The following is a 24,044-nucleotide window of genomic DNA, read 5'->3' as shown; positions in this document are numbered from 1 at the left end:
CCAAGATTTTGGAAAAATATCGATGTTTTACGAAAAATGAAACTGCAATTTTGAGGGGAGTTGTAGGCTGAGGTGTGACGTCATTTTAAGGGGGTATTGCTTGCTCTTTTATTAAAAAGAGCAAGTTTTTTTTTTCTTATTTTCAATGCATTTAAAGCTTGTTATATCGTTAGCAAGAACTCTATACCGTGTGTGGGTTGACTCAACAAACAGATAGCATCAATGAGTTTACTCACCCATGATGACCGAAGTTCTGATTTAAAAATGGAAAATAAAAGTATATTTGTTTAATTAGTTTTTATTTGCACAATTTCTCTCTTTGCGAGGTTTTCCGTTGCGAAGTATTCCGATTGCGAATTTTTCTGGAAGCCTTTTTTTATACGTAAAATTAAACAACTTTTTCGCCAACAGGTCATTGCAGTATCGTTTGAAGTCAGCTTAAAATTGGATTTCTGTATCAAGTTTAGATTTTAAAGTTAGGGCCAGGTCAGGTATCGGGGCTAGATGTAGATTTTAGAATGTGGGCTAGGACTAGGTCACAAAAGCGATATTGGCGGCTAATTTGTGGCTGATAATTTATACCGTCATAAAATCAAACTTTTGTCTTCCAAAATTAGATAAGTAAAAAATCTATGCAAGCTTTGTTATATAAATGTTTTATAACAGTCAATCGTTTTTAATACGATTTTGCTGTGAATTGTCTTTATGATATTTATTTAAAACATACAATTCTTTTGTTTTATTTTCTATTCTCTACTTGTAGTGTTTATCAATAAATAAGTGTGGCTAGAATAGCAACTAAGTGTGTTTTTCTTCAGTAATGTTGAGGATGTCTGACATGAATGTTGACAAACAACTAAATCTTGACATCGTTTCCTTTTTCAAAATAAAAGAATACATTTTTATCCTGAAATATTTAATTTCTGCGCGTATTGTTTAAATCAAGTAAAACAAACAATTCTCCAGATGGAAAAGAACCGTGTCAATTTGATGTGTGGAGCAAAATTTACAAAAACTTATCCTGGAAAAGTTTATTCTCTCTTGCAAAAACAGACGCTCTCCAAAAGTAACCTAAGATAAACGAGAAAGATTTTTTTCCTATACGTTTATTGCTTGAAATTAAATATTAACGATTTTAAGAGAGTATAGGTAGGAGGCGGTAACCAACTATCAATAATAAGTTAGTAGAAACAATATTATCAGTCAAATTAAACATGTGTGTTTATATTTATTTTCAAAGTTTTAAACATTGACTTAATCGAATCTCAGTTTATCGATTTCTATCTGTAAGATAATAATTTTATTCATTTAATATGTTTAATGTACATAATGATTTCACTAATCAGCCTGCTTCTTAGAAGTTTGGTGTGACTGGTAGCCATTGCACATTGCTGTCCAGTCTGCCTTGGATACCATAATAATAAGGCTTGGGTAAATGATTAGTATCTTCTTCCGCTTCGTATATCTGAAACAAATAAATCGTTTGTTGGGTAGAAAGTGAATTTCATCAGAAGAAAAAGACAGACAGATCTTTATTTAATATGCAATTTTCCATCACCTCTTACCGCCAAAATGTTAGCCTATTTTAAATCCTTGTTTTTAATTGCTAAAATGCTGTTAGAAGTGTATGGATGTCGCTGTGTAGAAAGCCCCATCCCCTGGTCAATGAACCGGATATTGAAAATATCGTTGCATATGTATAATATGTATATGTATATTGCGGGGTCTGGTGGCACTGTAGTTCCGCCCCTGTCCAACGCACAGTCCGAGTCAAAATATAATATTCTTTATTTGAAATTTACCCAATCAACTTCCTACCTAACTAATTTATACTGTACTACTACTACTTCTATCTAATTACGTACTTACATGACCTTTTGCTAACACTATATATCTCTAATCCTCTACATCTCTACATTGAGGCTACCCATCTCTAACTGACTACCTAACTGCTCCCTAGATCTACATATCTCCGACCGTCTCTAACTGGTGAACGGAAAAAAGTCACAGGAAAAAAAAACACAGAAAAAGTCATAGTTTTTGCTAGGAAAAAAAGTCATAGAAAAAAAGTCACAAAAGAAAAATTTTATCGGAAAAAAAGTCACAGAAATAAAGTCACAGAAAAAAAGTCACAAATATATTCTAAGAAATAATTTGTGACTTTTTTCCTGTGACTTATTTTCCTGTGACTTTTTTCCTGTGACTTTTTTTCTGTGTTTTTATTTCCTGTGTTGTTTTTTTCCTGTGACTTTTTTTCCTACAATCCTCTAACTACCTATCTCTAACTGCTTGATCTAACTACTGACCCACGCTTCAGTGGTCAGCTGACCGTTCCACGTGGCCGGTCAGCTCCTGTATTTTCATTGGTCAACTAGCTATAGCCTGTTTCTATTAACTTCTTCTACTTGACCTATCCGACATAAACTAGCGTCATCACACATATACTCTTCTATTTGTTGTTTGAAAATTATACAACATTTAGGTTAATAATTAATCTTTGAAAAGAAGTGTACTGTTGATTGTCATTGGAAGAGATTCATCGATACGCTTGACCAAACATATTATACTAATGACTATTATAATGATTATTTTAATGACTTTATACTAAGCTGAAACAATGCGTTATGGACATGTCTGTCAGTGTGAAGAACGTACTATGCCCATCCCCTTCATTCCCTTCATCCCCTTCTCACTGTTCAACCAACGGCCAGTATATAATCTTGTTACGGCATGCTTTGATAGGCTTGAACGCGTTCATCAGTATTTACATCGGACTGTAAACAACACATGTGTTAATGTGTACGCCCTTCATTCCGTATAGGGTTTGCTAGCAACTAATGTAAATACTAGATGAGATAGCTAATAAGTATTCACTTAGGCCTTACATGGAAACAGTGCTTGACCCTATCTACACGGATGTGTTATTCACGGTTCAATAAACATCTGTAATCTATGTCTCATTGGATTTTCACGCACTATCCAGCGGCGGGGAGGTGTGGGGTGGGGGCGTGTCAAGTCTCAAGCGCTGTACCCAGTATTGTGTAGTAGGCTATTATCAAAAGGCAATAAACGTGTGTAAGCTACAATTTAAGTAGGGATAGACTTTGTATTGTAGTGAGAAGACCGGCTAACAAACAAAACTTAATTTGGTTTGATGATAGTTGTTCTGTGAATAACACTCGAATGATAGGATGTGTAGGCCTAATACTTAATAGTCATTAATTCATTACCTGCTGTATACATAATTTCTGCTTACATAAAAAAATCTGACTAAAACACAACATAAATCAACGTGTATTTTATTAGTCAAATGGTTTTTCCACACATAACAAGACGTTTTTTTATGTTTTCTATAAGGCACAGTGCCCTTTTCCGCCCTTCTTTTCACGATTTCTCAACTTTGCATTTTTAACTCAAAATTCAACATTCAAATTGCTAAGGCTTTGACACCCTTTGTCATACAAGACTGAAACATTCCACGTGCATTCAGCATTATACCATCTACAAAAAAAGTTTGTACATTAAGTTTACTTCAATGCTTTAGGAAATACTAGACTACCCGTTATCTAGTTAGATAACTGTGGGTTTCGAGGGTCATCCAAAAATGACATCACGTTAGTGACATAAAATAACCAGACCCGACATTCAAAAGACTTTTATCTTTTAAAAACGCCGATTTCGGCTGAGCATGTGTCTGACCACACTATCCCTTCATATACTCATGTCACATGTGACCTTTTTAAAGTTCTATTAATTTTAATCGCACCGACATTAAAATTTAGCCTTCATTCTCCAAAGCAAATTTTAAAATGCTTTTCTGGCATATCCAGCCCTGGTCACCTATAGCATGTGTATATAACGTGAAAACCCGCCATTTAGCTCGGGGTAAACATGGCCTAAAAACGGTCGCAAGTCATGCGTCCGGTCCGGACGCCATATTGTTGTTAGCAACCGACCGCGCCTCCAAGTTACCGAGTAATCCTACTATATCTACATCTAGAACCTAGATAGATCCCATGCATTCTCGAATTAAATGATCATTGAAGCTAAAAACAGAATTAATATAAAATAATTAAGGCCTGAAATAGATTCTAGATGCAGAATTTACATTAAGTCTAGATCTAGACTTTACGTTAAGTCTAGTGACCTAGATTTAGATCTAGCGAGATCTAGATCTAGATTTCTAGATAAAAAACTTTTTGGTAATCTATCGTTGTGGGTACGTAAAATCGCCCGCGACTTGTAATGTGAAAACCAGGTGACTCCTTAAATTTTAATAATTATTTCACATTTTGAGGTGGATTTACGTTTTTTAAAATGGGTGTGGGGAAATTGCGAGACGCGAAAAGCGAAATGGCGAGGCGGGAAAAATGGCACGAAAACGGTCGGTCACGTGACTTTTTGTCTCGCATTTTACCACAACCCGATACTTACGCTGGGTGGTGTTGAAATGCGAAGATTTCTGCGACAAATTTACCGCACCCGATTTTCAGTGGTTTTGGTCCAGACTTCAAAGACGTTTCGTTTACATTTCTTCCTATTTTTCCGTCGCTAGACATACTGATGATTTGTCAACTCCCCCCATGTTCGACGGAAAATACCGCCAATGATAGATCAACTTCTGTATTTTTTGTAGAACGCCGAGGCCGCCTGATTTACCGTCTTTGAAGATCACCGTGCCCGGATCCGCTGCCGCCGCAAACATATTTTCTATTGTTGCATAGAAATTTTGCATAGAAATGACGTCACACTCGTAAAGGGGGGGGGGGTGGGGGGCTCTGTAATTTTATGACGATGTGTGATGAGGAGGAGGAGGGGAGGGGGGTTAGATGTTGTGAAGTCACACTATAAATGTTAGAAAAAGAATTTTTAGATGTTTTTTCGCGTTTTAGAAAACTGTTTTAATAAATTGTAATAGGAATTGATTAAAATACTCTATTTTGACCGAAATTAGACACGATTTTGGGAAAATATCGATATTTAAAAAAAAATTCAACTGCAATTTTGAGAGGGGTTGTCGGCTGAGGTGTCATTTTAGTAGGGGGTGGGAAGGGGGGTCTGGATTTTTGTGATGGTGTGTGACGGAGATGGGGGGGGGGGTAAAAATCTTGTGGACGATGATGATGAGATTATGGGTGCCAGTGTTGTGTGTGGGATGAACGAGGAGGTCAACTGTGATGAGAATGTGACATGTTGTGAATGTCGATTGGAAGAAGTAGCCAAAGAAAAATGTATAAATGGGAGTCTAATGAACTGGGTTGGATGTACTATGTGTGAAAGATGGTGTCACGAGGTGTGTTTGAGTAGTGCTAGGACTGTTTCAGAAGATTTTGTTTGTAAATTTTGTTTGTAATTAAAATTACTTAATAAAAAAATAAATTGCACTTTTTAGAATTGTTTATACTTTTACACTTTTTGCAAGTACAAAAATCCATAAATAGATGTTGCAGAATATCTCTCCTGCTGACAAAATTATACCAATGGACACAAGCGAGAAAAGTCTCAAAAGTATTTGAGAGGTGCATAAATTAATTTTAAAATCTTGCACGGCGTAGTTACAATTAATATGGTTATAAAATCATGTCTGTCTGGTTTTTTTCGGACTTTACTAAAGATTGGACGTATTTGATGTTTTTAATATTTTCAGTAACTAAATAAAAATTAAAAAAAAAGCAAAAACAATTTGATTTTCACGTGTAATGGCGACATAAACAATGGCATCCTGCTATTGGATAGGCCGACATTAATTTTATTGTACACATTGTAAGCTAAAAATAGAAAACTAGGTCATGGGGTTTTAAATTTGCATTGTTATTTAAAAACTTGATCTGCAAAGTTTTGTAAACAAATAGTTACCGATCACTAAGTTACTGTACAGCCAATCAATATTTGTCTTACGAAAGTGAAACATCCGGTTATAACTTAGGCTTGATGAAAATAAATAGAAATGTAGCCTTAAACTCAACAAATTATTTTCAAGTTTTCTGGATTTACAACTTTTATAGCATTTATTCTAAAAATATAAAATTTCTAAATTAATTTTAGGCTTAAGTTTTTTTTTTTTTTTTTTTTTTTTTTACGGTCTAAATCTAAAAAGCACGTTTTTATTCCATGTCAACAACACTATGGAAGGAATCTCGTCAACTCGCTTGTCTCCATTCACAATGACACAGCTCACGTTTGTATAAACATGAGCGGGCTAGATTTTTAAAATTAATGTCGACTGAGAGGGGATTTTCCTCTCGCTAACGAGAGCGGGCGATGACAGTAGCACAGCAACGATGTTATGATTTTTAATTGATAGATCTAGATATAGATCTATCTATCTTTTTAGTATCTATCTATCTATCTATAAAATAAAATCTAGATAAAAAATAACAACATACAACACTCGTGTTAAAGGGTATGGCTAAATGCTTGTTTATTTTAAAACAAAACAAAAATTAAATAAATAAAGATGAAAAAAGCTTTTTTTTTTCGCAAAAAGTGTCTCGCTATTTACGCTTAATTCCGCAGGTATGTCTCGCATTATCTTCTCGCATTTTCCCGCCTCGCCATTTCGCTTTTCGCGTCTCGCAATCTCCCAACACCCTTTTAAAATACAAAAATGTTTCCTTGTTTCATTTATGTACCTGTTTTTAAACAATTGAATTAAAACTCTTCCGTAATAAATGAAGACTAGCGATGTTTCCAACGGATGCAACCATGCTCATTTACTATAGCAGCCATTTTGTTTAAGTTTTATTTTTATAAGCTTATAGCGCGAGATTCAGGGGGAAGCCACTCTATTTTACAAAAGGCTGCTGTTTATATAGCAAATCTTGCTCTCAGACACTACTGTTTAAAGTTAATTTCTGGCCTATATCGATATATTTAGCCATTGATTTAGGTTTATTATTCATTTATCTATAATATTTGACACAAACATATGACAATACACTTCTATTAAAGCCTTGACAATTAGGTAACGTTTTCGTACATTAATAGCCGCGGACGATTTTACGTACCCAAAACGATAGATTACCAACTTTTTTTCCTTCGACAGTTGAAAATTGATATGTGTTGGAACGTAATAAATAGAGCAAACGGACGTATTGTTATAGTTACAGCCGACAGAAAATTAGCCTTAGAACGCGTTAAACCTTGGAATGGGAACACAATCTTCTTCGATAGAAGCCGCCATTTTATTGTACTAAAAAGTAAACAAATAATGTGACGTCACTATTCAGTCAAAATAAAGCTGTTGTTTGAAACTTTTAAAATTAATGTAGTTAATCTACCAATGAATAAATCAATAAATTAATTAACGTCTTTAAATAAATGTGTGATTAACAGTCTGTCTGAAATGAAAATTTGTTCTCTACCTACATACTATTTTACAGGTCTATACATATGGCAGATTCTCTCCAGTAGTAAATCAGACAAACAAATAAATATTCAAAAATGTAAGCAAAGTTGAGTTTTAGTTAGTAGTATAGAGATTTATTGTATGTAACACCACCCCCTAATTTTTGCACATATATGTACGTAAAAATTTATATTAAAAAACGAGTACGAGCTATCGAATAGTATGTAGGTAGAGAACAAATTTTCTTTCCAGACAGTTGTACTGTCTTTTAATGCAACTAAAATTAACCCATGCACATTTTTAAACATGTCTATGTATTAATTTTGGCTTACAGTATTTACGATGGTTTCCGGAACGGCTCGACAGACTACGCTATAGAGTCCTTTCATATGACGTCACGTCCGTTCGTGATACCTACGCCCGCCGCCACAGTGGTGTACACAAGACGTAAACACAATCAGCTGTTCGCCAGCGCTGGACGTGTTCACCAGCGCTGGACGCGTTCACTGTATGTAAAGAACCGCACCCGCGGAAAAGGAAAAATACGTTAAAAAACTTGAACTCTTAGGAATTGAAGATCCTTATACTGTTATTGACAGTTTCGTATAAATAAATATGTGGACAAAATTTCTAAATAAAAATACTGTTAGTAATACTGTTTGCGTTTAGAGTTAAAGTAGCCGAATCTGATCAAATGCAGTTCTCGATACTTTGTTTCATGTAAGGACAGTAAAATAATAAACTTCATTTTAATTATAAAAGATAACTATTAATAAAACAAATCTGCTCGACCTTCACAAATACTAATAGTAAAAGACAAAGTCAAAAGTAATAGGCTAATAAGAATAATAAGATCTAATAGTAGGCCTAATACCTGGCTCCGCTGGGTAGACATAGAATCTAGAATCTACTTCTTTACTTAAATTTAATTACTTTAGATCTACATTCGATTCAAAATACACCCATAATAAATCAAAAGTAGTCATAATAGGCCTAATAAAGCATTTAATTGTCTCTAAGATCTAAAATCTCGCTCTATTGTCTAATCATTTTTTAGCAAACGAAATTTTCTGAAATTGAAATAGATTATATGACTAGACTTAGATCTAGAATCTGCTACTTAAATTAAATTGTAAAAACTTTATACAAGCATGTAGTTGATATTATTGTAGTAGAAGGCTTTAATAAATTACTAAGGCCTACCTACTTTGTTGTCTTTTTACAGCAATATGTATCTGATACTGGACTGAGTTTAATTAAATTCAAATTCATATCTAGTAATTGGTCTACTAAGTTTTTGTAGCCTAGTAGTACAATCTAGATCATACCAGCCAACAACAAATAACCACATTGTTATTATTTGGTTAATGATTAGGCTAATTTTTTTTTAAATCCACTGTTTATAAAAGAAACAAATCAAGCTAGAAACATTATAAGTGAGATGGTTTAGAATAATAACAATGGACCCAGTCTACAATTGATACAATTGCAGGTCTACATAGGGCCTACAGTCTAGTAGTTTACAGTAGGCACCTAGTGTGTAGCTAGTATACTAGTGTGTAGCTGTCCAGAGTTAAGATTCTTAATGCCTTAATGCTTTCCCCTGATAAGCCGTGTGTGCTATAAATGACATAACATGACACCGAGGTGAGAAGTGTTGAGGGGAGAGCAGTGGGACTTTCCCCTTTGTTCACCCTGCTGGGCCCTGAGGGTCAAAATTATATAAGAAATACTATCTCTGTGGGGCTGGGTATCACGGAGGTGAGACATTTTCAGGGGAGGGCAGGGCAGACTCCTCTTTGGTTTTATTGTGGGCTAGATACAGGTGGGGGCAGCCATCATGAGGGTTGAAAGTCAGTATTAATGTGTCTGATTACTTCCCTGCTGGATTATAAGGGTCTTAAATTGTATAACATGCTACCCAGATTGGTTATTACCCATGGATTATATTAGCCGTTGTAGTGTGGGTTTTGTAGGAGTTAAGTGGTCTCACGTTTGCTACAGTAGATAACCTCTAATATATTACTGCATTTGATCAGCTTCGTCTACTTAAACTCTAAACGAAACGGTATTACTAACAGTATTTTTATTTAGAAATTTCGGCCACATATTTATATTATCCACGAAACTGTCAATAACTGTCAAGGATCTTCAATTCCTAAGAGTTCAAGTTTTTTAACATATTTTTCCTTTTCCGCCGTCGCGATTCTTTACATACGGTGAACACGTCCAGCGATTTAGGTCACGTGTTTGCAAGGACTCTATGGTTTTACTGGTTTTTACTTTCTCGTATAGAGAAAGTCTTGTATACGGAAAAACATAATTTTGCAATCTTGTCCGTATGTCTGTGTGTCTGTCTGTCTGTCTGTCTGTGTGTAAACACGATAACTTGAGTACCTTTACAGCAAGGTTGATGAAATTTCATATGAAGGGGATCGAGATTTATCTGCCAGTGGGTTTGAACTCGAGACTTTGTTCGAATTTATCAACCATGAGCTTTTTGCCGACTCGACCACGCCTCCAACACAAGCGTTACGTGTCAACTGGTTATGCGCCATTGAGGCCATTGACTCCGATTTCAGCCTGCTTTTCTTTTTGGATTTGCTTCCATAGCCTTTGTCCAACCAAGAGCAGTTGTTTAATTTTGGAGTTGTCTCTCCTAGAAGAGTGGCTGTCCCCAGCTAACGAGCCTCATCTGTCCGAGGGTTCGAACTCGAGACTTTTCGGTTTAGCAACCATGAGCTATTTCGACTCGACCACGCCGAACCCTGTCGTGTATTTAATCAAAATCGTAGATCCTGATAAACTTTTGAGCGATTTCCGATAACCGGAAGTGGTACTTTTTCAACTTTGAATTTTTCAAAAGCCTATAACTTGAGTACTATTTTAGATAAATAAATGAAATTTCACTTGTAAGTAACAGATCTAATTATCTGCCTTCTGTCAAATTTTGAGTAATTTTCGTTGACCGGAAGTACTAATTTACGCTGTTTTCGATTTCTCAAAAAACGCATGTAAATTTATAAAGTACTAATAATATTGCGCAATATTATGCACATTTTGTTTTGGCGTTCGCTTGGTGCGCAATTCTTTTTTCTGTGAGATTCTCTTCTAGTTTTAAAAGTTTAAGTAATTAAAAATCATGTCTATATTTCAAGTTATATAAGAATATTCGAGAAGGTTTAGGGGAGATCACTCCCGGTTTATTTTTACTGCTGTACTAGATCTAGATCTAGATCTACTCCGGAATAATAATCGACGCTATAACTATAACAGTATAACGTGATTTTACATCTAGTCTAGATTTCTAGATTTAGTAGATACTTACTAGTCTACTTACTACTTAGTATTGTAACTTACGTCAGGATAATTCTAATCTAGATCTAGTCTAGATCTAGGGTCTAGTTAGTCTAGAAACTCTAGATTAGATTCTAATTGTTAGATGTTAGGTGCCCTAATTAATTATTAATTATTTAATAATAATTATAATAGCTCTGGCTACGGCGCTAGTATTTTAAGTATTACTTTAAGTTTAAACTTTAAAACTTTAAACTATCATAATCGCCATAGTGCTCTAACAACTCAAGCAGGAAGGCCAATTAATTAGCAGAACTGAGGTGCTAAGACAGAAGATGGAGTGCACAGGGTGTCTACAGCATACCACTGCCACGGTTACAGCTGTGGGACACCCCTCTGATATTTACATTTTTATGACAGATGCCCTTCCTTTTACCTTAAGTGTGAATTTAAAAGCTTTTTATTAAGATTTTTTTTACTTGTTATACAATTAACAATGTATAGAATAGATCTACATATGTTAAAATTTAAATGAAATAAATAGCTCAGGCCGCATGGAGCATTGAGTCAACTTTTTAAGTTTTTTTTATTTTAAAGATATAGATCTAATAAGTATAATATAATAATAATAATCTCTAAATATAATCTATTGATTCATTTAATTTGTTTTTTATTTTCAGCGTATTCTTCATGAATATTCGACATATAAATATATGGGGTCATCTCTTGGATATAATATTATTCTTCTGAACTGCAAGAGATACTGTATTGATCCATTATTAATCAGTTTTCTCTAAAGTATAGATACGATATAATATACATGGGTGAAAATTTTCTACAGTTGCTTTATATTTATAAGTCATTTTTTCATAATTTGAATCTTAATTCAAATAAAATTGTGGAAAAAGAAAGGGTTTTTCCTTTTCGTGCAATTAAATTTAAAAAAAAAATTGGTGGAGTTTTCATTTTACAAATATCAAAAAGAAATTTATTGCTGTCAACGATTGTCAGTAGAGACATTCTAGAGTAACATCTGGTACATATATCGCACTTACATAAATTAAATGGATGAATGGAACACTGAGTACAACAGTCTTTTGTCACGACTTGCTACATTTAGACGAGCTGTCACAGGTGCAATTGGTGACGTGTACGTATCTGAATTGGCTGACGCTGGGTTCTTTTTTTCTACCCAACACTCTACCATCATCTGCATAGGCTGTAGGAAAACACACGCCATATCCCACTTTACCTCTGATCCAGCTGACAGACAGTATCATGAGAGAAACTGTGTGTATGCCTCACAAGTCACTGGGTTTGGGGATCAACTTGTTAGGGCAAATGTTGAAGCTACATCAGATAGCAGAGAGAACAACTATAATGATGTACAAAACAGAATCTACTCTGGTAAATTGTTCTTAAAATATTAAAATAAAGGTTAAAATTTTTAACATAAAATGTAGGCCTAATTCATTAAAGTTTATTCTGGATGTTATTTATATACATAATCTTTTCCTGTTTGTGTTCAAGACACATGGGGCAGATTAAGTAGAGTTCAGCTGTTTCAGAGAACTTAGCATATAAAGGGATAGTGTGGTCAGCACTATGTCAGCCACCTTTGTTTTCCTTAACATGAGTTAAGTATCCATCAGAGCTGGGTGGACTCAGGGACCTTTACTGACTTGAACCCGGATTCTAGCTCTCTACCACTAGACCACGTCATCCCATATTTGTGTACATGATTGCCTTTTTTATTTGATTAAAAAAATATAGGAATCACAAAGTGTTTAAAAATGTTATGTTTTCTACTTTTAAAATGTGCTATAAATACTTAAAATAATTATCTTACAGATTCATCCTCTCGTCCAAATCCTACACAAGTTGTTCAAGAAACCCTCCGTCCAGTTGCACAAGCCCAGGATACCAGAGCATACAGCCACCCATCAAATCCTGCTTACATCACATTGAAGAAAAGGCTGGAGAGCTTCACCCAGTGGCCGTCCACTCACATTCATCAGCCTGCAGATCTGGCCGCTGCTGGATTTTTTTATGCTGGTACTTTTTCTTTTCATCCTGACATTGACAAAAACTTGGGATTAATAATAAAGTAGAAAATAGTTGTAGCAAACTTAAACTAGGTTACTTTGTAAAATTGAAGTATCTTTTTAGATCTGTCAGCATGAGCAAATAGGGAAGGTGAAGTAGAGTCTTCTTGTTTATTTGACCTCTGCATGTAAGAGATCGTGTTTAGAAGTGTGACCATCTGCCTTATTTTCCCATGAGTTGAATCAGCTACCTATCAGAGCTGGTGAACTCCCGGTGCATTCTACCCTGCAAACCAAATTTGAGGTGTTCAAATGAGCATCCCAAAAAATAGTTTTATGGAAACCTGTCTAATTCCTGTTTAAAACTTGCAGGTTATGCTGACTGTGTCAGATTTTACCAGTGTGGACTGGGTCTAAAGTCATGGCACCTAATTTCTATTCTAAACATGCAGGTTATGCTGACTGTGTTAGATGTTACCAGTGTGGACTAGGTCTAAAGTCATGGAAACCTGGAGATGACATCCATGAACAACATAAAAAGTTTAGACCTCACTGCCCATTTCTGCAGCTACACATACGCTCTAGAGAGCAGCAAGGTGTGCCTTTAAATATGTTTTCCCCTATATTTCACAGTTTAAAGTTCCATAGTGTTCATCATTTTTTTTAGAGTCATAGTAATTGAAACAAATTTTTGATTAGCAAGTTGGTACATTTTACAATAGAATTAAAAACTTGATCATGTCTGCTGTTTTAATTCTTCAGTACTATTGGTAAACATTTAAATTAGGGCTTGGTGTATGATGAGATACAACTGTGCTATTGTGAGATTATTTAAGTTTACAGTATTTGTTATCTAGATATTTATGTGAGAAAATACTACTTGCTTACAGCTATATAATAATACTAAATTAATTTAAAATAGTTTTGTAAATCCTCAACTTCATTTATTTTAAATTAGAATTTCTTCTTTTAAATGTGTATTTGTATACTTGAGTTGTAATGTTTATCTGCAGCACACTGTACACCTATTGTCTCCTTTATTTCAGGTGCTGGTCCTATAGATTCTACCAACCTTGTTAATACTGTGCTTTCCCCAGCGGATGAGCCTGAAGAGAATACCAATAGTCTTGAATCCTCCTCCTCTCCTGATGTGTTGCAGCCTAATGGGTCTGATCCTCTCCAGACACCTAGTCTACCAACCCCAGGCACCTCAACTAGTCCACCAACCCCAGCCACAACACAAACTGCAACATCAACTGGTGCAGCACATAGTGGTGGGTAAAGTTTAGATTGATGTCACTTTCCTTGTTTATTTTTTTTTGTTTTTTTGTCAAAATTTCTTGTTTCAATTTGAAGGAAATTTCTCACAGAAAAAGAGATCATTTTCTGATACCCTGCTTTTTAATAAATAGCTGAAAAGTTTTTCTGCCTATCCTTTTCCATATTTTCTTCATTTATCTAACTACAATAGACTTTTCACTGACAATTCAATTTCTGTGCACTTTTTGGTTCACTTGTCTCCATAAACCCAACAACCTCACGCCCACTACTCTAGATAGTAAAGCCAGTGTGTTGTGACCATTATTGTTCTCCAGTTAAAACAGTCACTTTCAGTCAGTCTCACACTTATAAGTGCTGTTAATAAAAACTATTTACATGGTTATTTTGATTTGATTAAAAAACCAACTAGATTGCTTGATATGTTCAATGGTATTTATGTCAATGGGATAAATAGGGTTATTAAAAAAATTAAAAAAGATGTTTTATTAATCACTAGATATCAGTTTCATTGTCCAGACTAAGACGTACGGTTTCATTTTCATATTTCCAATTCTTAACGTCCACCTAAAATACCAGACATAATTTGAATTGTTTGCAGAAATGTGGCTGTTCATTGTTTTTCCAGACACAAAAAAAAATTATCATTTTCTGCTTTAGATGGTCAGTTATATCTCTTACTTTGATTTAAACAGCTCTTTGATTTAAAATAGATTAAGATAATTTAAATATTACCAAAAACAGTAGTTTGTTTCTTTCCTTTTCAGTTATTGTTTATTACATCATAGTATTTCTTCTACACAAATGTAAATAACTAGATTAGAAAGTCTCACTTTCTAGTCATATATTTATTTGAAAGCAACATTCTGCCACTTCTTTGGGCTTTGATTAAATTTGACATTGATATATGTTTTTAGCTACACACCAGTTTTCTTAAGTTTTAGAAATTGCTTTTGTATGTTTTTCTGTCCTTTCCCCAACAGCAGCTAAAAATCTTAAGGGTTTACTGTGTCTTTACTTACATTTTTTATATTGCTTACATTTTTTTTTCTATCCTACTTTCTACAGCACCAGCTGAAACCATCAGAAGTGTTTATCCTGTCTTTACTTAAGTTTTTGATATTCCTTGTAAAAAAAAAAATTCTATCCTACTTTCTACAGCACTGGCTGAAACTATCTGAAGGGTTTACCCTTTCTTTACTTAAGTTTTTGATATTCCTTGTAAAAAAAAATTTCTATCCTACTTTCTACAGCACTATCTGAAAGGTTTATCCTGTCTTTACTTAAGTTTTTGATATTCCTTGTAAAATAAATTTTCTATCCTACTTTCTGCAGCACCGGCTGAAAACATCAAAGTTGCCTTGTTAGAAAAAGAGAATCGAGCCCTACAGAAACAACTAACCTGCAGAGTGTGCAAGCAGGCGCCCATCAAAGACCTGTTCCTGCCATGTGGTGATCTATATGCCTGTGAAGAATGTTCTAAGTCTTTGTCTCACTGTCCTGCCTGTAATAAGCAGATACTGGCCACTGTCAAGACATATTTTGTATGACAGTTAGTGGTTAAATACGTGATGGTTTGTGTGTGAAAGTCTAATTTTGCAAGTATTTATGACTGCAATTTTTTATCTTCTTTTTAAGAACACAATAAATATTTTGCTAATATAAATTTATTTATGGCGTTAAGATGAGTTTTTAATTATGCAACAAGTGGATGTTTGTACTGGGCAAATATCTGCATGTAGTCAGGGCATTAGTCAGGAATTTATCTCCTTAGATAACCAGATGCATTGTTTATAGACAGATTTTTTATCTATGGTAATGTTTTGTCAATTTTGGTACTTTCAATCTTAATTTTAGTATATGTAATGACTAAATTTTAGGTTCCAATGTTAGTTGCATTTTCAAAAATAGAGGTGCCTAAGTTTGCGTATAAAATGGATCTTTCTAAAGCAGAAATCAACATTTAAACATATAATGCTATACAATTGTACATTTAAAGTATGAGTATTCATGATTTTAAATTGCAATGTGGCAGAATATGCTGAATAACTTAATCACTTAATGGCTCTTATTTTGTTTAAATAGAAAAAATAACTTCCACACCTATTGCAGATAATATGTTTTGAGAAATATTGAACTTGGCCAGTGCTATCATTAGGGTAAACTATACTGTAGGGAAAATATAACTAACAGCGTGTTCAACAACTAATATTTATTGACTCAATCAAAAATGTATATAATTAGTATTTTCATGTGGTTTTCCAGCCCACAATGGTAGGAAAATAAAATCTTAAAGATTTTTACCTACCTACCCCATCAGCAAGACATCACAAAAATCCAAATAATCTCCTCCTTCCTCCACCCACCAAAAATGACATCACAAATTTCAACTAAATTTTTAAAAAATAGCCATGTTTTCTAGAAATCTAACAAGTTTTCTTTATTTGATTTTTAAATTAAATTTTAGACCCTAGCTTACCCCATTCCCTGTACACATGCATTCACTTTTAATAAAAAGTTTAAACAGTATTATTCTGTGTAATAATAAGCGAGGTCGGGTATCACCCGGTGCAGCACTTAAGGGTGACACCCCACATAGGCGTAGCAACTCTTCCAGGGGACAAACTTTGCACCCCCCCCCCCCACCCCCTCTCAAATTTTTCTCTATATATTTTACTATTTTTTGCCTTGTTGTCACCCCCCTAAATGGTGTCACCCGGTGCACTCCGCACCCCCCCCCCCCCTCACTACACCACTGGTAATAAGCAGCATTATAAATTATTTAAGTCACACAGTCACTTCAAGTTGATGACTTTTATTTCTGTTTTCATTCATCCCTCACTGTAGAGTTACAAACTTTAAATGGATACTGCTTCATAATTATCACTAAATTCTCCATTTCTTTAAGATACAAGCACTACTGTTTAATTGTATACATTTTGTACACAGGTGAACAAGTTTTCTGTGTACGTAAGAACTAAAGCTAATGTCAAGACTGACTAAGTTATCAAATTATCTAAAATTGTATCATTTCACTCATTATCCACAACTTATCCATTTTTATCTATTTAATTAATCATTCTGTCAGTCAGTGGTAATAGTGTTATGAATAGGTTACTGTTATAGTAAAATGGGGTTTGATGTGTAATGGTTGACAGTACTGCCATAAGAAAAGTACCCAAATTATTACTATAATTTTCTTTAAGAGTTTTAAATAAGGATCATTTAGTATTGATCATTCATCAAAATGGGTTTCATTATGAGAAGTCAATACCTGGCAGGCATCACTGCATTTTAATTACCCATATCTATCGTAATATTTGATTTATAAGCTGATACGTATGATCTAAATCAATTTTTAAAAATTAGCTTGTGTATCATTAGCCTATTCAGCACTCTTCTCTGTACAAGTATGAAAGAAAGAGAAAGTTTTTAAATCTATATTATCACCTGAATTTTCAAAATGTCTGCCTAGCAACAGTAATCACTTTAAATAGCTTTAACCAATTAATTTTGGGAATCCCCATACTTTCTTTTTACCAACTGGTTTAATCTAGTCTGAGTGTTACCTAAAGGTAATAAAACTTGTATATCTTTACACTTGTTTTAAGTATCCATGTTTGCAGTTTGCAAAGTTGTAGGTTATCATAATAACCAGACTTAGGTTGTGTTGTAAAGCTATGTTATTCTTTTATTTATTTCTCATAAATAGGTGTTCCTATAACACCTGCGTTTAATGTTTAGACATGGCAGAGAGGATTAAGTACAGTAAGGTATTTTTTAAATTAGTTTATTATGTTTGATTCTAATACGGTTAAATCTAATACGGTTAAATGTAGCCTAAATAGCTATCTGAAATTTTAATCCAGCTATAGAAATGGTCACATAATAATTTCCTGTAACTGAATAACATTATTACAAGCACCTGAGTTGGCAAAAAAAAAAAGTATTGTTTAGATGTGTGTTCACAATAATTAGGTCTAAATAGTTGTTTACAGTCCTTCTTGTATCTTCTCTAATGGAGCTTTGTTTTGCTATGTTTGATAGCGCTACTTATTATAATTAGGCTGTGATTTCATTGAATCATTCACTCATTCCAATCAACATTTATGATCTTTATAATTAATTTATTCAGAATCACTTTCTGTAAGTGAGATATATTTTTATACTTTTTTCTTCTATTTCTAACCTTCATTATTTTAAAAATGTTTAACATCTTTTCAAAGTTTAAAATTTTGGATTAATCAATTTTTTTGCAAGTCATTTAACAAGGGTTAATTGCTAATTTAATTTCAATTTGTGAATAAAGAAAATTAAAATCAATTAACGTTTGTTTACACATTTACTGTCATTGATGAATCAGTGGTCAGACAATCGTTATTATCTTGCAGGATTTTGTGGTATACAAAATAATTTGCTGGAACACATTTACTCTTTCATGTATCAAGCACAGGATTTACACATGTGAGAGATGAAGGTCAAGTGTAAATGCCACCTTGTTTATCATGATCTGTCTGCTGACACAGGCATCACAACACCACAGAGCTCGATGTAGATTCAGTGGTTTGTATTAAAAACCTTCCACAACTGACCAGTTTAATGACGCCGTCACTACAGCAGCATCTGAGTTGTAAATCTATATGAAGCAGCCTTTGAGTTCCAGACAATCAATATTAATTCAGCAACAATAGAGTACCAAGCCATCAGCCTCCTGATTCCATGAGTTTTCAACACCTCAGTAACAATGCATTTAACAACAGACCCTGGGAGTTTTCACTACCCCAGCCATACTGAAGATTCTCTACAGTCAGCAAATTCATCTCACTTACTTGACACACCTAGCCCTAACAATGCTCAGGATCAAAATCCTTTCCTGAACCAACAAATGGATGACACTGGCTCTCAGAGACCATCCTTTCACTTAGATCAGGTCAACCCATCCTTCAGCCACATTGTACAACCTCCTGCCAACCACACCCTACAACCTCCTGCCAACCACACCATACAACCTCCTGCCAATCACACCATACAATCTCCTGCCAACCACACCATACAACCTCCTGCCAACCACACCATACAACCTCCTGCCCACCACACCATACAACCTCCTGCCAACCACACCCTACAACCTCCTGCCAACCACACCTTACAACCTGCAAACCACACCCTACAACCCTCTGCCAACCACACCATACAGCCTCCTTCCAATCACACCCTACAACCTCCTGCCAACCACACTATACAAATCTCCAACAGCCCAAAACACCCTATGTATGTTGATGTTCAAGAAAGGATTAACAGTTTCCTGTGTTGGCCAACCCACCACTGTCACAACCCTGTTAATCTTGCAGAGGCTGGCTTTTTCTATCAAGGTATATCGAATCTTATTTAATCATTTAATCCCAATTTCTTCAATTCTAAAGTTATATTATAATGAGTCAAACAGAATTTTTAAAATTATGATATAGTTTTAATCAAAAGTATTTTTCAAATTGCAAATTAAAAATGGTCTTTATCTAAACTGTGAGTAATTTTCTGTTATGCAGAATTAATACATTACGCTTACCCTATCAAAATTCTAGGCCCATCACATTAACTTTTTATTGTTGAAAATATCTGTAATTTCAACTCGAATTAATGCTGAAGATGTTAGTTAATTCACTCTGCTTGATGATTGGCTAATGGGTTATCGAAATAAATTTAATGCTAAAGATGATAGTTCATTAATTAATTAATTCTGCTTGATGATTGGTTCATGAGTTAGCTAAAGAAATTTAATGCAGAAGATGTGAGTTAATGGCTTTTTCATAAAATACAAATGTGTAAAATTTCAGATGTGGCAGATTGTGTGACATGTTTTTACTGTGGATTAGCTTTAAGATACTTGCAACCACATGATGATATAGTTGACAAACATCATCAATATCGGCCTCAGTGTCAGTATGTGTTGCAAATTCTTCAAAAACTCAGGAAAAAACTACTTAAAAGGATCAGAATGAAGCCGAGTGATGGTAATAGAAATTCCCATACATTTGAAATTTATTTTCTTTAACAAAATAGTGCTATATGGTTTTCATTTAAAAAGTCGAAATTAATTTCTTATATCATTCTCTATATTAAATTTAAAAAGTAAAGGATTTATATGATTTTTATTAAGTAGCTTAAGTTAATGGTTTAAAAGATAAATGTGTTTTGTAAATGTGGTGTATGCAGATTAGGATAAGACAACCTCACATTTGTTTCCGTAGGTCTGTTAAGTGTTGAGGTTCCATTACTCACCACCAAAAATGCCGTGATGCCGAATTATCCTGGTAGGTTTACAAAATTGTAATTGTTTACAAACAGTATTATGCTTGTAAGGTTACAAACATAATTATCCTTTTTCATTTACATAGACATTCTTGTTAGGATTGTTTACACAACTATCCTGGCAGATTTATAAATAATTATCCTGGTAAATTCACAAACACAAGACTATCATTCTATAAACATCCAAGTGTTCACCATTTGTTGTGCTGTTTGCATATGTTGGGAGCCAATGCCATTATCTAAATGTGCCAAGAGAAAGTAATTCATTGAATAATTTTTTTAAGACTTTCTACAGTCTACAACTCAAGTCAATCAAGACACAGCAAATGAGTTTATAATAAAACTGTACAAGAAAGTTTATGCTCTGAGAACTGAAAATAACAATACAGTGTGACGTAATTGCTCACATGCTTGTGCAACCTTAGAATATGATTCTTGCTGTATAAATATACAAGCATCCAAATAGAATCAGAGGGAATAATGTAGGAATATACATATTTGTGTCCTATGGAATTTCATAATTTTCTTTATATGTCATAGAATCTCATGACTTTCCATGATTGAAGTAATATTTAAAGAATTTCTTTGTGCACCATAATATTTTATAAAGTTTCTTGATCAACATCGAATTTTATTAATTTTTTGAGCACCATGGAATTTTTTTTTATCTTTGTGTGCACAATGGAATTTTATTAATTTTTTGTACACAATAGAAATTTATTAATTTTTTGTACACAATGGAATTTTTATTGATTTTTGTGCACAATTGAACTTAATTAATTTTGTGTGGACAATATAATTTTATTAATTTTTTTGTACACAATGGAAATTTATTAATTTTTTGTGCATAAGGAATTGTATAGTTTTTTTTTTTGTACATGGAATTTTATTAAGTTTTTGTGCTCCATGGAATTTTGTATTTCTTTGTGTCCCGGAGACGAGACAATTATTATGGAACACACTTTTCTTAAATCGTAACAGTTTAATTTTCAATCTTTTTGTCTTTAGAATGTTATGCATCATATATTATAACAAAGTAAATTTTTAAAATCTAAACTTTAATATTTTTTTTTGTTCTTGCAGATGTCCTCGGCAGCCAGATAGGTTCCTGTGTGAAATTTTCCATACTGGAGCGAGAAAACAAAATACTCAAGGACAAACTGACCTGTAAAATGTGTAAGGCAGCACCTGCTAATGAGATGACCTTACCATGTGGTCATCTAGTTGCATGTCAAAAGTGTGTCAGGTCACTGAGAGATTGCGTGTTGTGTCATAACACAATTATTGCAAGTGTAACTGTGTATCTTGTGTAAATGTTGTAAATATTGTTTTTTTAGAGCTGAACAGAGAATCTTTGGTACATTAATCAAACAGTGAGTTCAACCAATAGAATGGCAATGTGTTGTGATAACAGTTTGTTTCATTGACTGAGAATGTTTCATCAAGTAGAAGATTTATTGAATGATGTGACAGTGTTTCATTGGCTGAGAATGTTTCATCATGTACAGGATTCAATGAATGGTGTGACTGTGTTTCATTGACTGAGAATGTTTCATCATGTAGAGGATTCATTGACTGATGTGACAGTGTTTCATTGACTGAGAATGTTTCATCATGTAGAGGATTCATTGAATGGTGTGACAGTGTTTCATTGACTGAGAATGTTTCATCATGTAGAAGATTCATTGACTGATGTGACAGTGTTTCATTGACTGAGAATGTTTCATCATGTAGAGGATTCATTGAATGGTGTGACAGTGTTTCATTGACTGAGAATGTTTCATCATGTAGAGGATTCATTGACTGATGTGACAGTGTTTCATTGACTGAGAATGTTTCATCATGTAGAAGATTCATTGAATGGTGTGACAGTGTTTCATTGACTGAGAATGTTTCATCATGTAGAGGATTCATTGACTGATGTGACAGTGTTTCATTGACTGAGAATGTTTCATCATGTAGAAGATTCATTGACTGATGTGACAGTGTTTCATTGACTGAGAATGTTTCATCATGTACAGGATTCAATGAATGGTGTGACTGTGTTTCATTGACTGAGAATGTTTCATCATGTAGAGGATTCATTGACTGATGTGACAGTGTTTCATTGACTGAGAATGTTTCATCATGTAGAGGATTCATTGAATGGTGTGACAGTGTTTCATTGAATGAGAATGTTTCATCATGTACAGGATTCAATGAATGGTGTGACTGTGTTTCATTGACTGAGAATGTTTCATCATGTAGAAGATTCATTGACTGATGTGACAGTGTTTCATTGACTGAGAATGTTTCATCATGTAGAAGATTCATTGAATGATTTGACAGTGTTTTATTGACTGAGAATGTTTCATCATGTAGAAGATTCATTGAATGATGTGACAGTGTTTCATTGAATGAGAATGTTTCATCATGTAGAGGATTCATTGAATGCTGTGACAGTGTTTCATTGAATGAGAATGTTTCATCATGTAGAGGATTCATTGAATGGTGTGATAGTGTTTCATTGAATGAGAATGTTTCATCATGTACAGGATTCATTGAATGATGTAACTGTGTCAGTGAAATGAGATGAAATAAAAATTAAATGCTTAAGGACATTTAAGTATCTAAATTTATTAAAGTTAAAGGAGAAATTTTAGATAATTTTTTTGCCTTTAACTCTTATTTGTGTTTGGATCCTAAAACAGGAGACATGGATTCAAGGGAAGAGGCGTCGTGAGGTGTCTTGAGGGGGGGGGTTGCGGATCGCACCGGGTGACACCATTTAGGGGAGTGGGTGACACCAAGACAAAAAAAATTAGAATAAATATGTCTTTTTTGCCAGTTCATTGAATGGTTAATTAGAGTTATTACTTTAAGTACATAATGACCATCCCAACAAGTGATGGGGGGGGGGGGGGTGACACCATGACATAAACATGCAAACTATAGAGAAAACAATGCTACACAAAGCTGTATTAACAACCGACTATAGATATACATCATTAGAATTAAATGTGAACACTTTAAAGCTATTAACTAGAGGTGGGGTGAGAGAAAAAAAAAGGGGGAGGGGGTGACACCATTGTTACAAAAACAATACAAATAGTTACATTTACAAATAAATCTTTACTTTTGCTTGTGGGATTAATATTTAAGCACAGTCATATTTGCAAACATAATTTAAACTATTCTACAGAAAAGCTGGGGAAGGGGTAATAACTCAACTTTTTTTTCTGGTTTTTGGAAAACTGTGTAAAATACAATGTTTGTCTGCGTCATTCTATATTGTAAAGGAACTTCTTTTTTTGTAATATCTCCTTATCGTCATAATCCCCTAAAATGACTTTAATTTAACCTTAATTGCTATTTTGAATTTTAAAAAAATATCTTTCTAAAATATTAAGTAAACACGAGGTTAATTGATCAAGCTTTATTTCAGTTAACGAAAAATGTATTTTAAAAATGTAAAATAATGGCTAAATTTCAGTTTTAAGCATTATTATTACTTTCTAAATGGTCGAATTGAGACATGAGTTCGAATCCCGGGTTCATCTCCGTACAACTTGCATAAGTCCAACCACATGAGAGAAAGGCGGTTCCTTCCCTTGGTGGCAGCTGATGCTATTTATAGACACGACAAATATTTTTCCCGATTGCAGGTTTAGCCCAACGATTTTTATTCCCCATACCGTTCAAAATTACGATTACTTTCGTGTTGAAAAAAAAATTATGGACTATAGTATAATTAATACCGAAACAAGCAAATGGAATTTCCATTTAGA

General features: G+C 34.0%; 2 protein-coding genes and 1 long non-coding RNA gene across 6 annotated transcripts; 2 read left to right on the top strand and 1 right to left on the bottom strand.

The window, feature by feature from the left end:
• Positions 1 to 1,107: 1,107 nt before the first annotated feature.
• Positions 1,108 to 17,465, bottom strand: LOC131940032 (uncharacterized). Of its 3 annotated transcripts, none has more exons than XR_009386515.1 (5): positions 17,419 to 17,465; positions 15,371 to 15,472; positions 12,495 to 12,718; positions 11,701 to 11,908; positions 1,108 to 1,465 (listed from the first exon to the last, which is right to left on the bottom strand). It is a non-coding gene; the product is annotated as an uncharacterized LOC131940032 (long non-coding RNA). The 3 variants fall into 3 exon arrangements; XR_009386514.1 differs by having other exon boundaries at positions 11,701 to 11,995; positions 15,371 to 15,495; positions 17,419 to 17,447; XR_009386513.1 differs by having other exon boundaries at positions 15,371 to 15,495; positions 17,419 to 17,447.
• Positions 11,611 to 16,550, top strand: LOC131940031 (baculoviral IAP repeat-containing protein 2). 2 transcript variants are annotated; one of them, XM_059298570.1, is made up of 5 exons: positions 11,611 to 12,052; positions 12,497 to 12,700; positions 13,143 to 13,286; positions 13,788 to 13,964; positions 15,304 to 16,550. In XM_059298570.1, the coding sequence occupies exons 1-5, from the start codon at positions 11,710 to 11,712 to the stop codon at positions 15,516 to 15,518; spliced, it is 1,083 nt and encodes a 360-aa protein (XP_059154553.1). In that variant the 5' UTR covers positions 11,611 to 11,709; the 3' UTR covers positions 15,519 to 16,550. The 2 variants fall into 2 exon arrangements, with proteins under 2 accessions (XP_059154553.1, XP_059154552.1); XM_059298569.1 differs by having other exon boundaries at positions 13,737 to 13,964.
• Positions 17,466 to 18,712: 1,247 nt separating the features above from the next.
• On the top strand, positions 18,713 to 20,020 carry LOC131940103 (uncharacterized). The gene is made up of 2 exons (XM_059298682.1): positions 18,713 to 19,340; positions 19,803 to 20,020. Exons 1-2 carry the CDS (start codon positions 18,713 to 18,715, stop codon positions 20,018 to 20,020), a joined length of 846 nt encoding a protein of 281 aa, XP_059154665.1.
• The last annotated feature ends 4,024 nt before the right edge of the window (positions 20,021 to 24,044 follow it).

The sequence above is a fragment of the Physella acuta genome, unplaced genomic scaffold (assembly GCF_028476545.2).
Source record: "Physella acuta isolate Inbredline_101_S28 unplaced genomic scaffold, ASM2847654v3 ptg000308l, whole genome shotgun sequence".
Taxonomy (NCBI): domain Eukaryota; kingdom Metazoa; phylum Mollusca; class Gastropoda; family Physidae; genus Physella; species Physella acuta.
Note: the sequence above shows the minus strand (reverse complement) of the source record. Positions and strands in the feature narration are given on the sequence as shown.

What these genes read in the sequence shown, in the direction of transcription:
- LOC131940103 (XM_059298682.1), top strand. Translation starts at nt 18,713, where the DNA reads ATGCATTTAACAACAGACCCTGGGAGTTTTCACTACCCCAGCCATACT. An exon ending in GGCTGGCTTTTTCTATCAAG is followed by an intron (nt 19,341 to 19,802) that starts GTATATCGAATC and finishes GTAAAATTTCAG; the next exon opens with ATGTGGCAGATTGTGTGACA.
- LOC131940031 (XM_059298569.1), top strand. Translation starts at nt 11,710, where the DNA reads ATGGATGAATGGAACACTGAGTACAACAGTCTTTTGTCACGACTTGCT. An exon ending in TGCTGGATTTTTTTATGCTG is followed by an intron (nt 12,701 to 13,142) that starts GTACTTTTTCTT and finishes CTAAACATGCAG; the next exon opens with GTTATGCTGACTGTGTTAGA. An exon ending in ACGCTCTAGAGAGCAGCAAG is followed by an intron (nt 13,287 to 13,736) that starts GTGTGCCTTTAA and finishes CCTTTATTTCAG; the next exon opens with GTGCTGGTCCTATAGATTCT.